The sequence below is a fragment of the Salvia hispanica genome, chromosome 4 (genome assembly GCF_023119035.1).
Source record: "Salvia hispanica cultivar TCC Black 2014 chromosome 4, UniMelb_Shisp_WGS_1.0, whole genome shotgun sequence".
Classification (NCBI taxonomy): Eukaryota; Viridiplantae; Streptophyta; class Magnoliopsida; order Lamiales; family Lamiaceae; genus Salvia; species Salvia hispanica.
Window position 1 is genome coordinate 7,833,730 of NC_062968.1, and position 25,097 is coordinate 7,858,826.

The following is a 25,097-nucleotide window of genomic DNA, read 5'->3' on the forward strand; positions in this document are numbered from 1 at the left end:
TCTAAGAGCATCTCCAAGGGGAGAGGTAAATGAAGGGGTATAGTCATATAACTACCATATTTACCTTTTCTTCATGAAAAATCATTTTCCAAGGGGAGAGGTATTTGAGAAGGTATTATACCTTTTCCCATTTTGAAGAGGTATCTTTACCTCTCTATTGATGGAGAGGTAAAATCATATAACTACCATATTTACCTTCTTTTCATAAAAAATCATTCTCCAAGGGGTAGGTATTTGAGAAGGTATTACACTTTATGTTTTTTAATGCATCTTGTACTATTATTTTATTTTTTTTAAATGATATACCTTTCTATATACCTTTTATCCTTGGAGTTGATTGCTTTTTAAAAAAGTATATTGCACTTTTTGAGAAGGTATAAGCATGATATACCCTTTTCATTTACCTTCTTCCATTGAAGTTACTCTAAGTAAATATTATTTTATCTTACAAACCAAATACACTTAACAATGTTGAAAATGATTGGTACTCATCGTTTCAACTTAAACCCTAATCCCTAGATTGGGAAAGAAAGGGGGAAAAACGAAACTGAAATTGACTCCAGCCATGAATAGCAGGAAGAGAGAGAAGCCCTACTACTCCCGCCATGCCCCTTATTCTCTGCCGAAGCGTCGCCGCCCGCTCACCCTCGACGCGGACGATGCCGACGCCAATTCCAAGCCCGCCGCCGCTAAAGTGCCGACGTCGGTGGTGGTGATCGGCGTGCCCCCGGAGTGCTCCGTGCTCGACCTCAAATCGAGGTTCGAAGTGTACGGCCCCATATCGCGGACCCGGATGGAGCCTGATGGAGTTGCTTACATCAATTTCAGATCCAACGAGGCCGCCCAATCCGCCGTCGATGCGGCCCTTGATTCCAGTTTTCCCGTTTCCCTACATTCCACTCCAGTATGCTCCCTCTTTCTCTCTTTTATTAAGTCTTGATTCGAACCGATTTCTTGATGCGTCTGCTGTAGCTAATTGGGGTTTGTTGATGAGCTGTTAAAGTTAAACTGGTTGTGGTTGGTGAATCGGTTCAAGAAATAAACTTGTCTTTTCATTGTTTGTATGTGTATGTGAGTGTGAGCGAGGGAGATTAAAAATTGAGAATTAGCTAACTAGGTTTTTTTTTTCAAAAGCTAATTTTCTGATTTTAGCTAGTAAAGAAATGCAAGTAAGAACAGCGTGTTCTGCATTTTGTGTGTGTGGAGACTGAAAATTTTGTGCTTTATTGAAAAGCTATTGAACTGATTTTAGCCAGTTAATGGATCCAAGAAAGATCTTATGTAGTTTGTGTTCTACATTCTGTGTGTGTGCGTCAAAATTGGAAATTGGGAATTTAGCCAATCGGGATTTATCGAAAAGCTTTTTCTTCTGAACTTTCTGTGTGTGTGAGGGGAGATTAGAAATTGGTGTAGATGTGGAATGTGATGGTTTTCGTAGAGCAAATTTAATAGTAGTAATTATGTATGACCTAAGTGTGGTTGATGCCGAACTGTTGTGTTGTGAAGGTTCAGGTGATGTGGGCAACTAATCCAGTTTCACAGCAGGAGGGGGGAGTTGGCAGGAAGGAAGGGCTGTCGTCTAGGCTAGTGAGGCCCGAAATGCCCCTCCGCAGGCATGGAAGAGGTAACAAGCTGGGGTCAGCTATAGTGAATCCTCGAGACGAGAGAGGTGGCAACGAGGCCACAAATAGCAGCCCCAACAACAATGATGGGCTTAATGTTGCTGCTGCTGTTGGTGGTGGTTCAGGTACTTTCAGGGGCAGGGAAATTGTTGCTTATGATGATATATTGTGATTCTTGAAAAGGGCATATCGGAATCTCCCTTGTTGTAAACATATAAACCAAGAATTTATAGCATTGCTGGTTTAGTTATGAATTAAGTGAGACTCTGTCGAAGATCATTGAGTGTAGGTTGTATGTGTGTGTAGCTTTCATCCAGTCCTCTTGCAGTCTTGCTATTCTGATTCTCTTTTGTTAGGAATAGGATATATGTCTAATGTAACGATAATACCTGATTCGACCCGCATACTTGAGTAAGTTGGTAATGTTTTTCCTTGTTAAGATATACCCTTTCTCTTGTATTAGTGTCTTTTTTTTCTTCTCTCTTTTTAAATGTTTAGAGCATCTCCAATGGTACATAGGCAAGCAATAGGCCAGCAATAGGCTAGCCATTCTCTCCCCTGCCACGTCAGCAGCACTAAAAAATCTACCTGCCACATCAGATTTAGGCCCGCCGCAATAAAAATAATTCAAAATATACTACATTTAAAAAATTAAAATCACGATTAAATTACCGAATTAAATTTACGAGACATATACGGGAAAATTCATTAATTTTATTTTTAAAAAAAAGTACATTAACTAAAAATCAAAAAAATTACATAATAAAAAAAAATCGGGCTTCCACACACGAGCCACCGCCCCACTCTACTCCTCACTAATTTATTAAAAAAATACATTAAAAATGTTAGTATGCCTTGAATCAGTTATAGTTTGCCGCTAGCCGAACGGGGGTATCGACATGTTTTTGTTTTAGGTCTTAATTTTGTATTGGGCTAGTTGTTGTTGTCAATCGCTAGATGTTGCTCTTGTATACGAGAAATTTAGAGATAGAGAAAATCGCATTTATATAGTTTTTCAAAAATAGACATATACTGGAAAATTCATTAATTTTATTTTTAAAAAAAAAGTACATTAACTAAAAATCAAAAAAATTACATAATAAAAAAAAATCCGGGCTTCCACACACGAGCCACCGCCCCATTCTACTCCTCACTAATTTATTAAAAAAATACATTAAAAATGTTAGTATGCCTTGAATCCGTTATAGTTTGCCGCTAGCCGAACGGGGGTATCGCTGTTTTTGTTTTAGGTCTTAATTTTGTATTGGGCTAGTTGTTGTTGTCCATCGCTAGATGTTGCTCTTGTACAGAAATTTAGAGATAGAGAAAATCGTGATTTATATAGTTTTTCAAAAATTAAAAAAAAAAGAATTAAAAAAAAAGAATTAAACAAAAATTAAAAAATAGCGCTACAACAGCGATCGGGCCGCCACAATGGCGGCCGGCGCATCGGCCCAGCCACACGCGATCGGCTAGCCCACGCCGATTTTTTCGCCGAAATTCGACTAGCCTACTCTAATGGTTCGGCTAGCCGATCGGCTAGCCACGTCAATCGGCTAGCCGGTGGCTAGCCTACCATTGGAGATGCTCTTATGTATTGCGAAAGATTATTTTGTTGGTTTTAGAGGGAATTTTTCTGAGATCATCCATAATCCAAACCAGTTGAAATTCTACATCATACTTCGTCCCTAAATAAGAGTCGTGCTTTTTGCTTTTTCTGTCCATCCATGAGTAGGAGTATTAATTAGGAGTATTAATTCACTATTACCATAAATGGTAAGTAGTCCCCACATTCCAACAACTTATTTCATTCACATTTTATTATACAACTAATATATATAAGTGGAATCCATATTGCCCTAACTTAATCAATCCACTTTTCTTTACATTTTTTAAAACTTGTGTCGTGACAAAATAACTCTTATTCTGGACGGAGTGAGTACAATTTACTTTTGAGCCACGATATAATATGGGTTGACACGACACGATAATGCCTCGAATTCGATATTTCACGATTAAAACTTGTTAATACATCATGATTAAATCTAATTTTAAACTTGATTTACATGATAAAAATTTATTTTCCACTATTAAAATTTGATTAACAAGAAATTAAATAAAAAATAATAGTAATATTATTTCTTAATGGATTATCTGTATCGAACCCACAATCAACCCAAAATTTTCAGGTTCTTAAAGGGTTAACCAATAAGTACACAAACCTAATAAGACTTGACCAGAACCCATTATTTTCATGCTGATTTGTGTCTGATTATCGTGTCGGGTCCAAAATTGACATCCTTATGTTTTTCCTTTATATTTATGGACAACAAGACAACTGTTCACATCAAATTCTTTGTTATTTCGTATAAATTGCAACCATGTAATTAAAATATTAAATTCTTTGTTACGTACTATTTTGTCTGTCATACTTAAGCGAGTCATTTCCAGTTTTTAGATGTCCAACCACCATAAGTTAGTCATTTTATTTTTAAGCAAAAATTCTTCTCTCTAATTTTATTTTTCACCTACTTTATTCTTTTCACACCTCTATTTTTCCATCTCTCATACTTTACTCTTTTTACATTAAAAAGAATACTATTTTAAAATTTTGATTTTGGGATTTTCTAAAAATTAAAAGAAAATATATTTCAAAATGCTACGCCAATAATTTGAAAAATCGAGTTGTTAAGAGCATCCACAGAGGTGCTCGTCGCAACGAGCACCCACCGTGCCGACGCATTGTGATTCGCCAACGGCAATGCCGTTGGCATTTTTCATATATATATATATATATATATATATATATATATTTTTTTTTTTTTAATTCAAAAAATCTGATTTTTCATATTTAAATAAAAAAATTTATTTTCTCACTTCCCAATAAAATATATCAGTTTTATCTCACTTTTAATTTATTTTTCATTATTTTTATCCCAAAAATCACATTTTCATCTATAAATACCCCTAATTTCAACACAAAAAATCATACCACACTACACCAAACAACTCTGTCATCAATCTCATTTTCTCTAAATTCTCACTCTTTCTCTCTTGCAAATATGTCCGGCTCCGGTGAACACCCATCCTACTCCTGCGGATGGAACCACGATTGCTCGGCAGTTCGCCATTCCCTTCGCCAGATAAGAATATCTCGCCCCCTCCTCTTACCCAAGGTTCGCAAATTTCGGGTGGCTACCGGCCTTATCCGGTGGACATGCAAGATGCCCTCGATAGGCAATACGGGTGGGCACCTGAACACAGATCAGGAGGGAGCGCTCGACGCAACTGTTGTCCCAAATTCCGGAGGGCGCTTCTGGCAGTCACGGTGATCGTGGTGTCCGTGTCCGTACCCGTGGCAGTGTCGGTGACCCCAATGTCCGCACCTATACTCTCCGCCCGAGATGGAGAAGATATGCGATGCATATGTCGCGATCTCCCAAGATGCGGAGGTACGCATGAACCAAACCGGGGAGAGGTTTTGGTACTGCGTCACTCGCTGGTACAATGCCGACCTAACGGCTGGAACAGTGGAGCGCACTGAGAGTATGGTGTGCAATGTCATCAGAAGAGCTAACGAAGAAATCCAAAAGTTCCAGGGGTATTACCTCGAGTAACCGCGGTAGGCAGGGAGCGGCACCAACGAGGTCGACATCATCACGACCCCCATGTCAGCCTACCAAACAATACATTACAAACCATTCAAGCATCTCAACACTTGGCAGAAGGTGTGTCATCTTCCGAAGTATAAGGGAGGCGTCCAATCCTCCTCCAACTCCTCCTGCTAAAGGTCGAGGTCGCTATCCGACGTTGGCGAGGACGAGGTGGCAAGCCAACTTATCGGAGCTCACTTGGATAGCTTTGATGCCAGCTCGAGCGGTTCACAACGCCGGCCGTCGAGAAGGAAAACGGCGACGACTTCCGCTCCCGCTCCCTTTGTGCTGCCTCCACCCCCTGCAATGCCTCCAAACCCCAACACGTTATTGGTCATTTTGACTAACGTCATTAACGCCGATACGTCTCGGATGACTGCCGAGCAAAAAGATGCTCACTGGAGGATACGAACCCTCCGACAGCAATTGGGGATTCCCCCGCCGCCATCGAACTAGTCTTCTTTAAATTTCTACTGATGTAGTTTTTAATTTTTAGGATTTTAATTATGTAATTTTTAATTTTTAGGATTTTAAGTATGTAAATTTTAATTTTTAGGATTTTAATTTTTTAGTACTCCCTCCGTCCCGCTTAAGATGACACATTTTCCTTTTTAGTTTGTCCCAACTAAGATGACACATTTCCTTTTTTGGTAACTTTATCTCTCCAATTAATACACTCAACCACTTTTTCTCACCCCTATTAAAATATTCATCTTTCTTTATCTCTCTACTTTAATACTTCCATCCACATTCTCTCTCCAATTAAATACTTTAACCAATAATTCCTAAAATCTCGTGCCGACTAAGCAATATGTCATCTTAGCCGCGACGGAGGGAGTAATTTCTAATAGTAGTTCAGATATTTTGAATGCATTTTAATATTGTGGAAATATATTTCGTAATTAAAGTATTTAAATAATAGAATGGTGGAACCCTTAAGATTGCGGAAGAACAAGAATGTGAGTGTCATTACTCTTGCGAAAGAGTAAGGTATTAAAAATAAATAAATATTGGTCCGGTACTCCGGTCTCACATCCATGCTCTTTCATGGATGGGATGCTCTAAGCCCTAAGGTATGTGCGGATGGCGCAGTTGTGCACTGTTGCTTTGAGCCCAATCTGAGATGGTCAATCCACAAATCTCGAAATTTGTGCAAATTTTAAGTTATCACTAATCTAACTTGCAATCTTACAATCAGGTTACGTAAATTTTGTTTTTTAGATTCACACACAAATCTCGAAATAAGCAGTATAATTGGTTAAATACCACTTCCTCCGTCTGTCATTAGGAGTCTCATTCATAGGCGCACGAGTTTAAAAAAATGTGAAAAAAAGTGTGTGGAAAAAAAGTTAGTGAAATAGGAATACCACTTGTGAGTGGAATGTGAGTGGAATGAGTTAGTGAAAGGTGAGACCCTATTACCATTTATGGTAAAAGTGAACCGAGACTCTTATTCGCGGACGGACTAAAACAGAAAAACGACTCTTATTCGCGGACGAAGGGAGTATATGTTATGCCTAATCTAAGCAATATTTTTGTTTTTATATGTTTTTTATGCCTAATCTAAGGTGCAAATATACTGTTTGACAGGGTTTGCGGATTACGGCCGAAAGTCTCCCATCGAGTGGCGGGGTTTGAGTGATCTCAAGGTCACCACAGCTCCGCGCTGCAAACTGCACTGCAATCTGTTGGTATAATTTTTGTTTTTAGATGCACACAAATCGTAGAAATAAAGAGTATAATTGATTAAATGTACTTCATCCGTTTCATAGAATAGAGTCATTTTGCCATTTTGGTACATTCCATAGTAATAGAGTCATTTTCTTTTTTAGTAAAAGTCAACACATTTTTTCACACCTACGTTATTCTCTCTTACTTTTTTTTCTCTTCATCTCTCTACCTTTTACATTTTTCACTTTATTCTCCTTTTACTTAATTCATCTAACACAATTTTCTTAATTTCCGTGCCAAAAAGAAACGCATTCAATACTATGAAATGGAAGAGGTATATGTTATGCCTAATCTAACTTGCAATCTACAATCAAATTATATATTTTTTGTTTTTCAATGCACACACAAATCGGGGTAATAAGCAATATAATCGGTTAAATATATCCATAATTGACTTATACATTGACCTCACTACCCTTCCAAAAACACTGAATAAAAATCGACTCACCAATCCCTCTCTCTCTTTACCCTACCGCCGCTTCTACTACTGATTGAATCCCAACTCCACGCCTTCTCCTCCTCCCGCCCTTTTCTCGCCTCGCCCCCTTCTGCTGCCCGCGGCGGCGCTAAACCCTAACCTCCTCGCTTCTACTCTCCCTTCTACGCCCGGAAATGGCGGCGGCGGCGGCTCCAGCTCCGTCTCTATCCGAAATCGCCAACGAGGGACCAGTCCTCAATCTAATCAACAAGCGCCTCCGCGCGCTGCGGAAGAAGCTCAACCGCATCTCGCAGATGGAGGATTCTCGCGCGCAGGGAAAAACTCTCAACAAAGAGCAGGAGGAAACACTCCGCTCCAAACCCTACATCGTCGCCGGCATTGACGAGCTCGAGAAAATCCGCCAGCCGCTCCTCCTCGCCGTCGATCAGGAAATTGAGCTTGTTCTCACGAAGAACAGCCACAAAACCGATAGCTCGTCCTCCGAAGTCGCGAACGATGGAGACACTGCTGCCGAGCCGGAGGGGAAGGAACGGATCGGAGACACTTCTTTGGTTTCTGATCTGCTAAATCTGCTCTATTTTGGTAGCATTTTCGATGTGCAGACTCTAATTAGGGCGAATGATAACATGCTGACGAGGACGCACGAGAGGAATTGCTGCTTGACCTACGATTACGTTACCGATGATGATGCTGCTGGTGATCCTCTCAAAGAGTCGGATTTGGACGTGATTGCGACGGTTGGGGGTTTGTTGATTTCACGGCCGGTGAATCAGAGCTTGTCTCACAAGGACTCGCTGGAGAAGTGTGTGGAGCGTGCTAAGCTGTGGCTTGCCAATGCGGACCAACCGATCGAGCCAGGGTCAAATATCACTTGTATGAACACTTTGCAATCACTGTTTGTGCCATTTGCTCTTGATTTGTTTATCGTTTGTGATTGCTTGGCATAGTAGATTCTAATTTTGGTTGAAGTTATATCTATTTTTTTTACTAGTAATCAATGTCTTGCAATTGTGATATATTTGAGTAATCATTTACATAGGGATGTTTCCTTGCATTATAACAATATAGCTAGTATTTGTGGATATATTGTGATGTGTGATATTAAATTGGTTTTGATTGGCATTATCAGTATTGTTTTCACTTATTGGTCAAAGTACTGCATTGTGTTGTTAATCATTTAAGAAGCTAATGCCATTTCAACTATACTTGTATCTTGGCAGTCATATTTGCGTGTGTTCCTCTATCTATCTGTATGGATACTGAATTAAGTGTTACTACTACTGTAATATTACCTGATGCTGCTCTTGCTATGTTTCTTGATTGTTTTCTTAGAATGTGATTATGTAGATGATACATTGATTTTATCCTGTAATAGGATTTTGTTGCTAGTACCTTGAGTATGTCCTGTAATAAGTTTGTTCCTGGTGCCTTGATTTTGTCTTGTAATGTGATTTGTGTGTTGGTTCCTTATTTCCTGTAACATGATTTTCTTGCTTGTACTTTGATTCTGTCCTGAAAGTGATTTTTCTGTTGATACCTTGATTCTGTTATGCTTTAAAATTTTGTTGTTGAAGTTTATTTTTCATAACATTTTGGACTATGCAAAATGATGTATCCTTAAGATCCAGTCTACATTTTCACTCACATGGGTTATTTTAGATACTGGATTGAGGGAAAAGTTAAACAAAATCATGGCTTCGGACTACTTTACAACTACTCCAGAAATAAAAGCTCCAGTTGAAGTGGCTGCTGCTGCTGGAAATTATACTTTTCAGGTGCCATCTGTCCATGGTTCTGTTGTTCCTCAAGTCAGCATGCCCATCACAGTTGAAGCATCGGTTACTGAGTTTCACCAAGAGGTAAAATCATAATGATACATCATTTATGTATGCATTGCTCCACTGTCCTAGTTTTGTCTGTAACATTGGAAGTTCTGTTCAAGGATGTTGAAATTGTATATGGTATTGTTTGCGGTTCATCATTCTTTGTGCAATAAAATGTTGGAATTCTTGATAAACTACAGCTAAGAGCCTCTGAAGCCTCTATTATGTCATCTAGGAAATTTATAAGCTAGTAAATCTTGAGTATCATGAAATTGATCAAGTAGGTGTCTTAGAAATGTATGGTTGTTGCTGCTGAAAGAATCTTTGAATAATCCTTCATTAATCACAAATCATAATGATACATCATATATGTATGCATTGCTCCACTGTCCTAGTTTTGTCTGTACAATTGGAAGTTCTATTTAAGGATGCTGAAATTGTATATGGTATTGTTTGCGGTTCATCATTCTTTGTGCAATAAAATGTTGGAATTCTTGATAAACTATAGCTAAGAGCCTCTGAAGCCTCTCTTATGTCATCTAGGAAATTTCTAAGCTAGTAAATCTTGAGTATCATGAAATTGATCAAGTAGGTGTCTTAGAAATGTATGGTTGTTGCTGCTGAAAGAATCTTTGAATAATCCTTCACAAATCGCATCAGGACTGAGGTTCTGCCTGTTGAATCTCAAATGACCTTGTATAATTGGGGCAATATCAGTTTAAATACCAAACTGTTTCTGGATTAGTATCAAATATCAACCATTCAAATCTCGCCATATCATCCAAAATTCAGACTATCAATCAAATCCTCCACCAGTAAAAGAGCAGACAAGAGAGTTTGACTAGGAATCTTGACAGCCATTATGTTACCATATGAATTTATCTTTAAATCCTTTTATTTAATTTTTTTCATTTCAATACCTATTCAAAAACTCACAAATAGAATATCTTCGTCACTATGGTAGTGAGAACTGAGAAGTGGGTCCTTTTCTTGCACATTTTTTTTATCTAGTACAAAATGAGCGAATTATGAGTAGATATGAGACTATCTGCCAGAACTTGTACTCCTTCAACCCTAGGAAGATATTTATAAATTGGTCTTTATATTTATCATTTGCTATTAGTTGTAATGTTCTTTTCCTTTGCATCACATTTATAGAACCTTGTCTTTCAGGAAGAACAATCTCCCAATTCGCACAACAATGAAACATATGTTGATGAAGCTGGACAAATTGAAGAACTTCAACAGGTAGTCTTTTTCCCTCTTAATACAAGTGTTCAGCTAGCTTAGGTATTCACATGGATTTTGTTCTCTGTTTCGCTTATTATATCTACCTGACCATTCAATGATGCTCCACCATGTTGGTCTTAGGGAGGAATAGAGGTAGAAAATCAATCAGAAGATCAGGCCCAAACAGAGCATGGCATACCTGATGGTGATGCTTATCAAGACTTGACAGACGCGGACATGAAGGAGCAACATCACGGCCCTCGTAAGCCATATCAGAACTACAGAGGTGGCCGTGGTGGCGGTGGCCGTAGAGGGTACAGTAATGGCCGTGGAGGGCGAGGGGGCAGTAGGGGAGGCTATCAAAATGGCCGTAGCCAGTTCTATGATCAGCCTGGTGGCTACCAGCCAAGGAACCATTATAACTACAGAGGCCGAGGCGGCAGGGGTATGGGTGGAAACTTCAGTTACCAGGGCCCGCCTGGCAGCGCTCAAACTGCATCCTAGATCTTGTTAACGGGTGCACATTGGTTTTCTTGTTTTGGGGTAAGTTTTTAAAGTCGTTTTCTTATCGATGAAGGACTATTTGGTAGTAGTATCATGGAAACCTTTGCACCTTTTTTTGTAGTTTAATGTGGAAGTACACAATGGTCAGTAAATGAAATCTTTTTTGAAAACTAATGGTGGACTGACTCACCCGAGACCTTTGGTATTTGACGTTAACCACTCTATTATCAGGCCAACACACGCACGCATTTTGCGCGTTTATTCGAGATATCGTTGCTTTGGTGGTTAGTGCTATACACCAGAGAATATCAATTGGCTCAAATAGGATGCAGCTGGTAGCAATTTGGCTAGCTCTATTGTGTTTTGTTACTCTATGTTTTTTCTGTTTTATTAGTAGTATGTTTTTTAGCCACCACTGACGAATATTATCTAAGGTTTGAGAATTGTTGAAATAGGTTTCTTAAATATTGTGTAGCTTGTATCCTACACTTTATTTTATCAGCTTTAGGGGGAATAGCAATATGTTTGATTCCTAACATCTAAACTTGATTTCTGGTGATAAAATAGAAAAGGGAAAGAGAGGAATAATGAAGTGTTAGTGGTGGGCAATCATCATTATTAAGCACAAAAGGTTTAGATCTTTATATTCATTTGAGTTACTAAATTCTTGTGGTTCGTAATTTTCTACCTCATATCATAATACATCCAACTTATTATTCGTTGCTCTCCATTTAGTAGGTATTGTATCATCTAATACATATTCCTTGACCAACTACGATGAAATCATTTTTAAGTTTTACTCATTTACTCATCAACCAAAATTTAACACTAATTTAAATACTTATATACATTATTTTAAGTTGTTTATATATCTACTAATGCGCGCGCGCACACAATACTCCTATTGCACTCACATGGCACATATTGGGTTGTATATTTGTGTTTCATTTTTGTCAACCTCATGGTTTTTTTCAATTCTTCTTCCATAAGTAAAAAACAAATTCTACTTTTAATTTACTATAGTTGCTCCATGAAAAGATCAATTAGTTGAATTCCACTGACACCTTCTCATCACGTAAATGTTGCATGTACGACCGTGGAGGGTTCGGTGCGGCATGCAACGTAAGAATAGGATGTTAAGTACTTAATAAACGAGGCAAGGATAGAATAAGGCCGTTGGTGATGATGAGCTGGCAGAGAGGTTGGCGGTGAGGTGGCAGATGGCGATGAACTGGTAAAGCGGTTATGGTAAGGTGGTTAAGTGCACGTGGATGGCATGGGACGCGTGAAGTGGCATGGCACATGTTGGCAACTATAAAAGGATCGGCCACCATCTTTCTAGGCATGTTATTTGTGTGATTGTCATAGGCCAAGGATCGTAGATCCGAAGCAGTTCTCTCGTTCAATTCTCTCTTTCCCATTATATTGTTACTTCTTATATTCAATCAAAATCCTCTTCTATTCCTATCATTCGTGATTGTGAGTTCTATTTCGTGTGAAGTTGATCTATTGCGCATTGTTTGATCGGTGCCGATCGGTGAGATTGTGAGTTTCAGTTAAGATTGAGCTAAAACCACATCAAGGTAAAACTGAAGATAAAAAAGGAATCACATAGGTAAGTTGACCCGACTCTCACGTCGTTTGATGGATTCAAGATAACTATCCTCGTACGAATACTAACCAAACCAAACCAAACCAAACCTACATATGCTTATTCTCTCCATTCCAATATACTAGTAGTATGATTATGCATTTATACTTCATTTGTTCTTATTCCTACTTAAAAAATACTCTATAATAATTAAAATCCCATCAGATTATTTTAACACTTGCAGCAACGACTGGTTCCATGCGCTCTATTAAAATAAAAAATTTAAATATATAACTTACTATAAGAATATTAGAATAAAGAGTACCACACAATGATTTTGGGCCTTTTTTTTCTTTCTGAAAAATAGATTACAAATAAAACCATATTATATTTCCCGTGATCAATAGAGAAGCCATCAACATAAAAGAAGTCTATTCAAGAACATATTCTGCATGGAAAAAGTGGATTATCAACCACTATAAAAATAAGCATTACTAGCAAGCCTCAATTCAAACCAAAATATACATTCAACAGAAAAAGCAAAAAAGAGATCAAGTTAGCTAACCACATTTGTGAAGAAGAAAAAGATGGGAGTTGGAGCTTCCACCGGTTATGGGACTTCACCTGCAAGAACTTACAGATCAACGACGAGGAAAGGCCAGGTAGTCGCGTTCCACTCGTCAAAGACCTGGAAAATCCACTTTGAAGCCTCGAAACTGACCCCAAAACTGGTAAGTGATGTGGCTTGCTAAATTGATTACCTGTAATCGTGTGAGCTTCTAACAGTTCCTCTCGTGTTGAAAGCTCGTTGTTGATTTCACGGCAGCATGGTGCGGGCCCTGCCAGTATATTCAACCTGCAGTAAACGAATTTGCAGAAACATACACAGACGTGGACTTCATCAAGATTGATGTTGATGAGTTGGACGTATGATATAGCCTGTCCTTTTCAGTTAAAAATCTAGTCACATATGTCTAAAAACTGATCTTTCTGCAATTATATGAAACAGGATGTGGCACAGGAATTCGGGGTTCAGACAATGCCGACTTTTGTGCTGATAAAGAGAGGGAAAGAGGTCGATAAGGTTGTTGGAGCCAAGAAGGAAGACCTGAGGAAGAAGATTGACAAGCATAGAATCTAAACACAGAACATAGTAGCTCTAGTGAGTTTTCAAGAACTCGAGCTTGAAACAAAGCTATATGCTCGTCTGCAGGCCATCTGGCCTTAACACCGTCGTTTATGAGTCGAGCAGTTCAATCCATATGTTTCTAATAAATGTTAGATGTGGCCAAAAAAATGCTGAAGGAAACAGTTTTATTTGATCAAAAGTGACATCTCCAAATAACCAATAAATCAAGATATATAGTTTGAAACAAAATTACACAGAAATATTGCATTTTTACAGATTTTCACATCAATATCTGAGCTAAAAGATATTGGCTAAACATGAAAAGGAAACCAGCCTCAATCTGTTTATCCTACTATGCACAAGAACATATATTTCTCCGAAAATAAAATGGTTCAAGAATATACATCAAGTTAACAAGAGTAATTAATAAGCATTCCAATTGACCCCAGAACTAACCGGATCTCTTGCCCAAGACCCTCCTTAGGTCCGATTTTTGATCAGCCGTGAGCCTCGAGGGGAACTTGATGTCAAACTTGATCCGTAGGTCTCCGTGTTTGCCTGGTTCTTTCGATATAGGCATGCCCTCATTCTGGATCAACATTTCATAGCTAGGTTTTACGATATCCGACACTGAGACAGTGAGGTCTCGCCCGTCTAGTGTTGAAATTTTGAAAGTCTTTCCCGTGAGAGCATCGAGTAAAGAGATCTTTAGGTGGATTATCAGATCATTGCCGTCCCTTTTGAAAACCTGATGGGGCTTCTCATCCACAACGAAGATTAGGTCTCCCGGGGCAGCCCCAGCTTCATGGTTCCCTTTCTCAGGGAACGTAATCTTGGTACCCTTCTTCCAACCGGGCTTGATGTGTATGGATAGAACCTCTTCAACCGTGGCGGGCTTGCTGCAATAAGATGACACGACGCTCACATAAAAACAAGAACGCAACAAAAGGAATGCAAACACTTGTCATCACGTTTCTGGTTAAGAATTCATTGCATCCTGACAAATTTGTTTATGAATCGAACGCTATTTGGACTCGAAAAGCGGGTGGAAAACATATACTACGACAACAGCATTTAAACTACTAACATGAAGCAAAGTTTAGCTCATCTATGCCAACCATCCAGCACCACCTAAAACAAGAAATCTATTCCTTCAAAACCTTTTTTTTTATGCTCAAAATAGATAATCAAGACAAACACAAAGGAAAACCTTTACCTCTCTCAGCAGTTAGCTCATCCACACCTCAATCATAAGAAGGCAAAAACCCAATATTCCCAAAGCCAATAACATTAGTACAATAGAAAGCATATCAATCAATTAACCATATAAAAAAAGCAAGCATCTCATTCTTAACCAACACATTACTACTCAGGAAAAAAAAACATTCACAAGCAAACAAAATTTACCACAAAATCCCACACAATTCTCATTAGATTACAGCAAAAAATCAAAAATCAACCAAAAAAACTGAAAAAAAGCACCTACCCTGAGCCATCAAGAACGATTCTTGATATCTTCATCTTCCTCCTCGAGCCTTTATACAACTCCTCCAAACTACACGGCAGCTTAGTCTCCATCACCGCGGCCTTCCTCAGCCCACCAAAAAACTCCTCAAAAATATCCTCTGCATCTCTAGGGCTGAACTTATAAACATCGGTAGGCGGGGCGTAGAGGCCCGATTTGAGGCCCTCCTCGCCGTACAAGTCGTAGATCTGCCGCTTCTGCGAATCGCTGAGAACATCGTAGGCCTCGCTAATCTGCTTGAATTTGGCCTCCGCTTCTTGAGTGTTGAGTGCGTTCTTGTCCGGGTGCCATTTCATCGCCAATCTCTTGTACGATTTCTTCAAATCTTCGTCCCTCGCGTTTCTCGATACTTTCAGTATGTTGTAGTAATCAACCCCCATTTCCAACTGAATTGCGAGAGAAAGATCAATTCGGGTGAAATGGATCAGCGATATTTTCCGGCGAGTAATCGGAATAATTTTGAAAATGACAGGCGTTTTGAGATTCTGAGATTACAGTTAGGAGAGAACGTTCACCAGATTAACAAAAGTAACCACAAACTAAATCTCTACTCTTTTTAAGCAACCATATTATTTTCATTTAATTATACTTATGCATGGGTGTAGTTATACACTCAAAATTCCTTAACAATATATCATTGGAGGATTTAAGGACGAAACTTTTCAAAAAAGATACTCCCTCCGTCCCAGAGTATTAGACTCACTTCTTTTGGGCACATGATTTAAGGAATTGATATTTAAGTAGTTAAAGTGGATAGAGTAAAGTATGAGAGGGGGAAAAAGTAGGGGAGAGAAGAGAGAAAAAAGTAGGTGGAGAATAAAATAAGATAGATGCTTTTTGCTAAAAAAGGAAATGAGTCTAATATGTTGGGACATCCCAAAAAGGAAAGTTGATCTAATATCTTGGGACGAAGGGAGTAATTTTTTACATAAACTTTGAATTTGGAATATGGAGTGATAAACTTAAATAGTTGTTGAATTTTTTCCGTCGGCGAAAAATCCAATTATATTAAAATAAGATTGATTATCATAACTGACTTTTTGTGACTTTGTAATCATATCACTATCATTTTTCAATAGTAACATTGTTTTATGTCATATAAGAACAAATTAAATATAGTCGGACTTTGTCATTGGTAGGAAAAATTTAACAATTATTTGTGAAGAAGAACAAATTTATGAAAATTTTTATAATATTAGGTGTCAATAGCCATTAAAGAGATATAAAGATTTAACTACATTTAAGATACTTTTGCCTTATTTTTAAATATTTTTGCCCTTTTTAGTTTTAAAGGATATTTTAGTTTTTATGTTTAATATTTTATCTTATCCATTTTTCTCTATTTTTCCTTTTTCTTATTGACCGAAATTGATTAATTAATTAATTTACCTTCTATCTAATCTCCCTTAACAAAGGTTTGATGGGTCGATGGTTGAATGAGTCAAATCTGTTGGACTTTTATTAATTAAATTGAACCTCAAATTAATACTCCCTCCGTTCTATTAAATACGTAACTTTTGGAAATTGACATAGGTTTTTATGTAGTGTTATGTTGTGAGTTAATGAAGAGAAAGTGAAGTAAGAGAAATGAAAAAGTAGAGATAAAGATGTTCCCATTTTAGGAAATGTTTCATTTTTAATGGGACAAACTAAAAAGGAAAATATTTAATTTCTAATGGGACAAAGGGAGTACAAGTCTAACCGAATATTATTATTAGTCACCGCATTAAAATAATATTGACTGCCCGTCTAACTTAAATTACGAGTAATCTGACTTTACATCTTTAATTTTAATATTTTCCGTGTCTAATATATATTTATTAATTAATTAATTTAAGTTTGCTATTTGACTTAATTAATTAATATTATCTCGTTCCAAGAGTGTCTAGTTCAAAATCTTTATTTATAATTCTGAAATAAATTCAACCGGCCGGGTTTTTGAATAATAAAACCTTTTTCGAACACCCCTTGAGGATATCATCGAAGTGGATGCACTATACACACGATTAATTGCAATAACAATACTAGTACCTCCAGACACTGATCACCACTACCTAAGATATCAGGTGTCTTAGATTACGAAAAATCCGCACTATTTAATAAATCAAAGTAGTGCACAATCACCGAGATCTCGTCTTTCAGTAAATAACAAGAAAGACTTTTTCCAACTTTGAATCCTTCAGTGCTATACCAAATCAGTGTTGTTTATTTCCTAAGGTAGGAAATATGCGGACTAACATTGCAGCCTTTAACGATAGGTAGTCAAACCCTATCTAAGTTGTGAAATTCTATTTCTCTTCTACAAAGAATCAACTGCGTCACCTTTTGTGGACGTCATTTACCACCAGTCTACTATGCAGAAGAATTAGACTTGTTTGCTTTTTATACATTTAAATATTTGACAAACATCTTATAAATGCATAAGCAAATACCGATGTGATAAAATTACTTCTCCTCGCCTTGGGATTAAAATTGGATTGTAAAATTTATTGTATACAAATAATTTTATCCGTGCAACATGCTCGAAAAATGCTTTTCAATATACAAATCTTAATAAGACTAAAAACTTTGAAAATGATACGAGAATTATTGCAAAATTGGTAAAATAAGAGAAATAAGAGATAGAGTGGATAAAATAAGAGAGAAAAAGTAGTGGAATTAGTATCTGTTGATTGTGCAATTCATTTATTGAAATAAAAAAAATTTATTTTCAAGAAACAGATTTAGTAGGTGATCCCCGTTTTTAAAGTAAGAATGGAGTATAGCAAACGAAAGTACGACTGGTTATATCTAAAGTTATTTAATCAATTCACAAATATGTTGCGAACTTTGTGTAATCATGTTCAGAACCTCATTATTGTTTAACTATCGTAATAATAGTCATTGTTGTGAGTTGTGTTTGTAGTATTGTTAATATCTATTGAAAACAAGTACTACTCCTATAAGATTCAACTTTTCACTTTATGCAATAACTGGAGATAATTTCTTGTGTGTTGTTAATATCCCAAGTCAAAAGGCACATATTCAAATTCAATATGACGCGACTTTAAAATAAGACAAACAAAAATAAAACTAGCCAATTCAACAAAATACGAATTTAACGCCGATAAATATTTATTGGAATAACAAATGCATTACTAGTTTCATTTTTCACCTTAACAAAAAAAAAAGACATCCTTTTTTAATTTTCTGACTAAATAAGCCTTAAATATTTTCTAGTTAAACACCAAATATAGATATTTCCACAATATTTGTACAATTAAAGAAAACAGGAAAAAAGAAAAGAATTGTCATGTTTGAGCGTGACAGGCATGTCATGGAAAGGGCAAGAACGTGCAAGCGCGTAAGCGAGTGGGGCCCACGGATCCATTTTGGCGTTTTCATTGGCTGCAACGTTCGCTTTGGCAAATACTGCGTCGTTTATGTTCTGGTGGGCCGCGTTTTATCAAGAAAATATTGGCCCATTTCCATAACTACCAATAATGTGTTACCATCATGTGGGTCAATACTTTATTTTGTCTGGCCCAATTATTGTTTTCTAATTTTCTTAATAGTTTTAATTATTTTCTTTTAATTGTAGATATTTTTCTTTAAATAAACAAAGTAGAAAGCACCCCCCTTCACGGAACGTGGCTATTGCTCTACCAAGATTTTGTGGAATTAATGATGTAAGCGATTAGTTTTACAACATTTTTGTTTTCTTTCCTATATACCTAAGATGATTGAATACTCAATCTACTACTTAGAGTGAAAACATCACCAGTTTAACTATAGATGCAGCACATTTTCCATAAATTTTGGTAACCAACTCACAATTTTACTTCTTCATTGTTTCAATTGTAGTGTTCATTACTCGTATTTTGATACGATAACTACGACGATGAGATTATGGCGCTATTAGGTTGCCAGTTTTCCTTACACAGAGTAGATTTTTGTATTTGTATTATAGAAACTGAACTTTTAGGATTCCATATTTCTTTTATGAGTTAAATTCGCATAACACTAAGTTGAGTTGTTTTTAGCCTACCATTTATGTCTTCTGCAATGGTACTTGGTAAATTTTTGTAAGTAAAAATAAAGATTAAAAGAGGAAATAAAAAGGGAGAGGGGTTCGAATCATCAAAGAAATTCAGTCACTTAGTGATGATTGAGACATTATTACATCAATTATTATTACAAATTCGGCAGCCAATCAGAAATTAAGCTGTCCAAACAGCATTATACTCGATCCTCTACTTGATGTCCTATTCCAACCGTGCAAAGAAATGCATAAGAAACTAGCAAGTATACTTGCTACATTTTGTTACCTTGATGTAGTGTATACCCACCAAATATCTTGATGCATTATTATGTCATTTTCCAAGGTTGAACTATCAAACATAGATTGAAGCAAAACTGTTTCCTTTTCTGAATTCCTTCTAAAATACAGGCTCCTCCGTCTCTTCTTCTGATTCTTCGCTAACTGACATTGCCAACAACGACACGAGAAGATGTCAGCAGAAATGTTTCATTTGGCCAATTTATGTCCAAATAGATGACTACCTTTTGATGAAGGGGGGAGCACGACAACGTGCATGGTGGCGTTGTTGGGAGGGAGGTGGAGGCGGAGAGGGTGGAGCTTCCTGTTCAGTGGGCTTCTGGTGCAGACGGTGAGGCCGGTGATTCCTAGCTCGTCTTCCAGCCTGCTTGCCAATTCGCTCACTTGGAAGCCCTTGAATGCAATGCACTCGACCTCGCCATACTCATTCTCAACCTCACCATGCTCATTGGCTAGATCGAAATAGACTAGCCTGCCGTCGCTTGCCTTTCTAGGCGAATCATCCCACTGCACCTAATTATTACCCCCAAATTATTTTAACACAAATTAAAACAACTACATTTCATAGAGTAACCATAAACACACACGCACCCCAATAATCATACTCACTAAATTCATAGCTGAAATTGGAAATCATTTCAATTATAGGACAGTTTAATACTCCATAAACACACACACTGGGAATCATATGAATTGTATTCATAGACGAGAACTGAAATCAATCCACCTTTTCCTTTTTTTATCCATAACCCCACACACATATCATACGAACTGCATTTTCAATGACGATAATTAAATTAAACTCAATTTAGATGCTTCCTCCGTCTATGAAATAATGTCCGTGTTTACTTTTTTCATTTTTGGTAACAGGTCCTTTGCACTAACTCATTACACTCACATTATATTATAAAACCAATATATTTTATGGGACCCACACTCTGCTAACTTTTTTTCTCATTTTCTTTCATATTTTTTAACACTCGTGAAAAGTAAAGGTGAGACTTTAATTCATTGACGGAGGGACCTTTTCCTTTTTTTATCCATAACCCCACACACATATCATACGAACTGCATTTTCAATGACGATAATTAAATTAAACTCAATTTAGATGCTTCCTCCGTCTATGAAATAATGTCCGTGTTTACTTTTTTCATTTTTGGTAACAGGTCCTTTGCACTAACTCATTACACTCACATTATATTATAAAACCAATATATTTTATGGGACCCACACTCTGCTAACTTTTTTTCTCATTTTCTTTCATATTTTTTAACACTCGTGAAAAGTAAAGGTGAGACTTTAATTCATTGACGGAGGGAGTATTCAATTTTCTACCACACAAACTCCACCATACTCTCTAAATATTCGAATTTTGTTACTCCCTTTGTCCACATGGCTAATTTGGCTAGACATGAGTTTTAAGAAATGTAGTAGTAGAAAGTAAGTGGAAAAGGTTAGTGGAGGATTTTATAGTGAGATGTGAGTAAAATAAAGTCCATTACCAAAAGAAATAAAACAACATAGATGACATTTATTGGTGGACAGACAAAAATGGCAAAATGAGATACTTTTGTACGGAGGGAGAGTTGAGTAATGGAAATTACCTCTTGTCTAGAAAAACTAGCGGACATGGACGACTGGGTGGAGGTTGGAGAGGTCGCGTCAGAGGCAAAGCAATCCTCCTTGGCCACCGCGATTTGCGGCGGCAGAAACTCCACAACATGAACCTCCCAAAAAATCCAGTCCTTGGTAACCGCCCGATGCGGAATATCATGCGTGATCGAGTTCCTCCACGGCGGAAGGCCGCCGTTGGCCCGCAGGAAGCGGCCGTATCTTGTCTTCAATTTGACAGCGCCGCGCTCCCTGATGGGCTCCCACTCGACCGAGCTGTCGAGGCGCGGTGGCAGCGTCTGCAGCACCTTGCGCCCCGTCATGCGGAGCAGGAACGGCTGGTTCGATGCGGTGAGGTACTTCCCGTAGCAGCTCTTTAGCCGGATTATGGTGTCGGAGCTCTCCACGAACTCTACCTCCCATTTCGCCGATTTGGAGGCGCAGCTGCGCTCCTGCGTGACCGAGACCTTGTCGGCCTCGGCCACGAGGTACTTCCCGTGCGAGCCTTTCAGCCGCACCGTCTTCGCATTCTGAAATAAGTCGATTGCTGACATTCGTGGCCCAAACGAGTGGAGATGCTGCTCGTGATTCTGCAAGAGAACCAGCACGGGTTATATGATTTTTACTTTTAGTATATATTTTAAACAATTGATAAAAATAAAATAAGTATCATTATGTACTTTATAAAAAAAAATATTTAATCTATCTAAAGTTAAACATTTCCTATTATGAAAATATCTTTTTCCAAATGAAAGGAAAATATAACAAAATAAGCAAATGGAGTATTTCAGTTGGATGAAAATTTGGTTACATGATCCTCTTGCTTTGGCATCTAATCAAAGGAAAATAACAGAGTTATGCAACAAATCAAACGATACGTTATGATTTAAATATAAGGTATCGATATTGAGGTTAAACAAAATCAAACCAAGTAAATTGCGAGTATCGACATTTAAATTATTAGTGCCATTTCAATCAATTGTGCACCGTAGAAAGAGCAATATTTTTTGCTTTATGAAACGGTACACGCAATCCCATTTAGGCCGTCATTTTACAAACTAGCCCCACAATATAAATATATAGTAGAACGTGACGTGTGTAGTATCATAGCATGAATAACCCAATTAATAAATTAATCAATACAATACTAATCATCTAATTATACAAAGTAATGAGAGGTTAATGACGCCCTACGCAATAACCACACCAACATAATTCCTAAAGCAGCACAATTACGGCCGTTTCTTAAACTATTATTCTCTATTAATCAATATTATTACGATTTTCTATAAATATTTGTCAGTTTTGTTGGTTGTACACTTTTTAGTGGTATAATCTGCGAATGTGAGAACATTAATCAGATTTATAACATTAACTACAAGCGCAATAATCTTTATGTTGCAATCAATTAGTATAACTCTAACTCAAACTATATCATTAAGGTTTGGGATTTACAGTCTGAATTATATCTTCAAAATACATTAATTTATGACTTTAATTTTCTTTAAGTGAATAAATAAAAGAAAAAAAGATGCTAGTGAATTTTCACGGTTCATATTTTCAACAATAGAAAATCTTTTGAATAACTAGGGGCCACAAATATGGACCAGCTATGAATGAATAAATCATGGTAAATAATGTTCATTACAGTCAACTTTCATATTTAATGATACTTAATGTATGAAATTCCCATGTACAAATTTTTGACATTTTCCTTGATAACTACTTGCATAATTTTTTTTACTTATATGACTGAAATGACAAATTAGAGTAAAGTTTGTACTTAACAATTAATAAAAAAAAGACTAAAATATAATTAAATTAACCAACCTATTTGCATAATGCCTTAAATAGAATTTATTACCTAACTTATTTTATCCTGTTTTATTCTCTCAATAACAACAATATTATTTCTTCCGTCTGAAAAAATAGTCTTAGTTATAAATAACACAATGTGAAATTGATAAAGTAAAAAGAAAAAAAAAATGAACGAAGTAAGAACATATAGAAAGGGTATAAAGTTGAGAATGAAGAAAAAGTAATAAAGTAAAACAGACATTTTTTATTTTTAGAAATGAGATTTTTTTTAACGCCCTAATATATAAAATAAAACTATTTTTATAGACATTTATTCTCTACTTCCTTTCACCATTTTCTACCCGATCTTAAACTTAAATAACAAAATCTTATTTTAGTAATATTTCATCAAACTTAAAACTTATATAACAACCTAAATCCGAAAGAAATATCACAAATTAAAAATAATCTCTAATTAAGTAAACAAAATTATTACTAAGAAATAAAACATACCTTATTCATTGACCACCACCGCAACGGCGTGGCCGGCGCCGGCGACCACACTGAAACTGGCGATTCAAAGCCGTAACCACCAATATCGAGCCCCGAAATCTGTTCCGCCACCGGCGAGAGGCTCGAAACCATCGACCAATAATCCACCACGGCCTCATCCTCCGCCACCTCCACCGCCTCCACGTCCCACACCAGCCAATTCCCGGGGCCGCCGGCTCCGCCGTGCGTCACCGTGTTCCGCCACGGCGGCGCGGCGCCGTTCGCCCGTAGGTAGGTGCCGCAGCCCGCAGCCTTGAGCTTGACCTGGAAGCCGTCCCTGATCGGCTGCCACTCGATCGTCAGATCCCTCGCCGGATTTTCCGGCAGGGTTTGGAGCACCTTCCGGCCGAGGAAGATGGGATCGGCGGCGGCGGCGGCGGAGGCGGTGAGGTAGCGGCCGTGGCAGCTCTTGAGGCGGACGACATGCGGATTGGTGTCGACGAGCTCCACCAGCCACCGCGCCCGCCTCACGTCGCCGCAGCGGCTCTGGCGCGTCGACGACTGGTCGTCGCCGGCGGTGAGGTATCGGTTGAGGTGGCTCTTCAGCCTCACGGCGGGAGTCTTTGTGAAGAATTCCATTCACTTTCCTTTTCTTTGGAAAGGGAAAAAGAGAACTAATTTGGGGGAATATTGTTGTGACATGCAACAAATTAAAATTAAAAGTAAAGGGATTTGTGAAAAGAGGAATTTAATTAGTGTAGTGATTTTGTTTCTTGGGGTGGGAGGATATGGTTGAAATTGGGGAGAAATGGAAAAGAGTTGACGTCTTGGAAATTTTGATGTGGTTTCATAATTTGGAATTTAATTTTAATTGATGGTAGTAACAATGTTTCATAACCTCTAGTGTATATATATAGGGGGAGAAGTAGGGCGTTTTTCACAAATCCCAAATTTTAAAAAGGTAAAAATAAGATGTATATTCAGCAAGATCCATCAAACAGATATGCAAATTCAAGCCATATTAATTACATGTACTCCATTTGTGTTAGAGTACTAGTATTTTTGGTGACATGATTTCATCCGGGATTGACTAATACTTCGTCTATCCAAAAAAAAAATAGAGCACATTTACTATTTTTGGCCGTCCATAAAAAATAGAGCACATTTATTTATAGAAAGTTTTCAACAATAATAACCATACACATAATTTCACTAATACTGCTTCTCACTTACTATTTCTCATTCTCTCTTACTTTTTCCCTTTTCTATTATTTTACCAATTCTACATTAAAACTCGTGTCATAAACCAATTGCTCTATTTTTTATGGACGGAGGGAGTACTCTATTTATCCTATAAAATAGACACTTTTAAAATGATATGAATTTCAATGTACTCTCTCCGTTTTATAGTAATTGAGGCGTTTCTTTTCGGCACAGAGATTAACAAAAATTGTGTTAGGTGAGTTAAGTAAGAGATAATAAAGTGGAAAATGAAAAAGGTAGAGAGATGATGAGAGAAAAAAAGTAAGAGAAAGTAAAGTAGGTGTGGAAAAATGTTTTGACTTTTACTAAAAAGGGAAATGACTTTGTTACTATGGAACATACCAAAATGGCAAAATGACTCTATTACT

The 25,097-nt window shown here is 37.4% G+C and overlaps 5 protein-coding genes across 7 annotated transcripts; 3 read left to right on the plus strand and 2 right to left on the minus strand.

Moving 5' to 3' along the window:
• Positions 1–495: 495 nt before the first annotated feature.
• LOC125218998 (uncharacterized protein At1g27050) lies at positions 496–2,065 on the plus strand. Its single transcript, XM_048120834.1, has 2 exons — positions 496–904; positions 1,507–2,065. Exons 1-2 carry the CDS (start codon positions 566–568, stop codon positions 1,792–1,794), a joined length of 627 nt encoding a protein of 208 aa, XP_047976791.1. The 5' UTR covers positions 496–565; the 3' UTR covers positions 1,795–2,065.
• A 5,374-nt stretch (positions 2,066–7,439) lies between these two features.
• Positions 7,440–12,472, plus strand: LOC125185308. Of its 3 annotated transcripts, none has more exons than XM_048081831.1 (5): positions 7,440–8,318; positions 9,105–9,304; positions 10,442–10,516; positions 10,640–11,041; positions 12,105–12,472. In XM_048081831.1, the coding sequence occupies exons 1-4, from the start codon at positions 7,619–7,621 to the stop codon at positions 11,000–11,002; spliced, it is 1,338 nt and encodes a 445-aa protein (XP_047937788.1). In that variant the 5' UTR covers positions 7,440–7,618; the 3' UTR covers positions 11,003–11,041; positions 12,105–12,472. The 3 variants fall into 3 exon arrangements, with proteins under 3 accessions (XP_047937788.1, XP_047937786.1, XP_047937787.1); XM_048081829.1 differs by lacking the exon at positions 12,105–12,472 and adding an exon at positions 11,124–11,467 and having other exon boundaries at positions 7,441–8,318; XM_048081830.1 differs by lacking the exon at positions 12,105–12,472 and adding an exon at positions 11,234–11,467 and having other exon boundaries at positions 7,441–8,318.
• Positions 12,473–13,180: 708 nt separating this feature from the next.
• Positions 13,181–13,766, plus strand: LOC125185310 (thioredoxin H2-like). Its single transcript, XM_048081833.1, has 3 exons — positions 13,181–13,324; positions 13,398–13,520; positions 13,603–13,766. Exons 1-3 carry the CDS (start codon positions 13,181–13,183, stop codon positions 13,732–13,734), a joined length of 399 nt encoding a protein of 132 aa, XP_047937790.1. The 3' UTR covers positions 13,735–13,766.
• Positions 13,767–13,890: 124 nt separating this feature from the next.
• On the minus strand, positions 13,891–15,846 carry LOC125185309 (dnaJ homolog subfamily B member 4-like). Its single transcript, XM_048081832.1, has 2 exons — positions 15,209–15,846; positions 13,891–14,621 (listed from the first exon to the last, which is right to left on the minus strand). Exons 1-2 carry the CDS (start codon positions 15,625–15,627, stop codon positions 14,174–14,176), a joined length of 867 nt encoding a protein of 288 aa, XP_047937789.1. The 5' UTR covers positions 15,628–15,846; the 3' UTR covers positions 13,891–14,173.
• Positions 15,847–19,341: 3,495 nt separating this feature from the next.
• LOC125219056 lies at positions 19,342–24,312 on the minus strand. Its single transcript, XM_048120918.1, has 4 exons — positions 23,488–24,312; positions 21,171–21,767; positions 19,790–20,078; positions 19,342–19,709 (listed from the first exon to the last, which is right to left on the minus strand). The coding sequence occupies exons 1-4, from the start codon at positions 24,103–24,105 to the stop codon at positions 19,666–19,668; spliced, it is 1,548 nt and encodes a 515-aa protein (XP_047976875.1). The 5' UTR covers positions 24,106–24,312; the 3' UTR covers positions 19,342–19,665.
• Positions 24,313–25,097: the final 785 nt, after the last annotated feature.

Excerpts from the sequence above, each read along its gene's own strand:
- LOC125218998 (XM_048120834.1), top strand. The coding sequence starts at position 566 with ATGAATAGCAGGAAGAGAGAGAAGCCCTACTACTCCCGCCATGCCCCT. Across the intron at positions 905-1,506 it reads TTTCCCTACATTCCACTCCA|GTTCAGGTGATGTGGGCAAC; the intron begins GTATGCTCCCTC and ends TGTGTTGTGAAG.
- LOC125185308 (XM_048081831.1), top strand. The coding sequence starts at position 7,619 with ATGGCGGCGGCGGCGGCTCCAGCTCCGTCTCTATCCGAAATCGCCAAC. Across the intron at positions 8,319-9,104 it reads GCCAGGGTCAAATATCACTT|ATACTGGATTGAGGGAAAAG; the intron begins GTATGAACACTT and ends GGGTTATTTTAG. Across the intron at positions 9,305-10,441 it reads TTACTGAGTTTCACCAAGAG|GAAGAACAATCTCCCAATTC; the intron begins GTAAAATCATAA and ends CTTGTCTTTCAG.
- LOC125185310 (XM_048081833.1), top strand. The coding sequence starts at position 13,181 with ATGGGAGTTGGAGCTTCCACCGGTTATGGGACTTCACCTGCAAGAACT. Across the intron at positions 13,325-13,397 it reads CGAAACTGACCCCAAAACTG|CTCGTTGTTGATTTCACGGC; the intron begins GTAAGTGATGTG and ends TCGTGTTGAAAG. Across the intron at positions 13,521-13,602 it reads TTGATGTTGATGAGTTGGAC|GATGTGGCACAGGAATTCGG; the intron begins GTATGATATAGC and ends TATATGAAACAG.
- LOC125185309 (XM_048081832.1), bottom strand. The coding sequence starts at position 15,627 with ATGGGGGTTGATTACTACAACATACTGAAAGTATCGAGAAACGCGAGG. Across the intron at positions 14,622-15,208 it reads ATCGTTCTTGATGGCTCAGG|CAAGCCCGCCACGGTTGAAG; the intron begins GTAGGTGCTTTT and ends ATCTTATTGCAG.
- LOC125219056 (XM_048120918.1), bottom strand. The coding sequence starts at position 24,105 with ATGGAATTCTTCACAAAGACTCCCGCCGTGAGGCTGAAGAGCCACCTC. Across the intron at positions 21,768-23,487 it reads GGTGGTGGTCAATGAATAAG|AATCACGAGCAGCATCTCCA; the intron begins GTATGTTTTATT and ends GTTCTCTTGCAG. Across the intron at positions 19,710-19,789 it reads GCTCCCCCCTTCATCAAAAG|TTAGCGAAGAATCAGAAGAA; the intron begins GTAGTCATCTAT and ends TGGCAATGTCAG.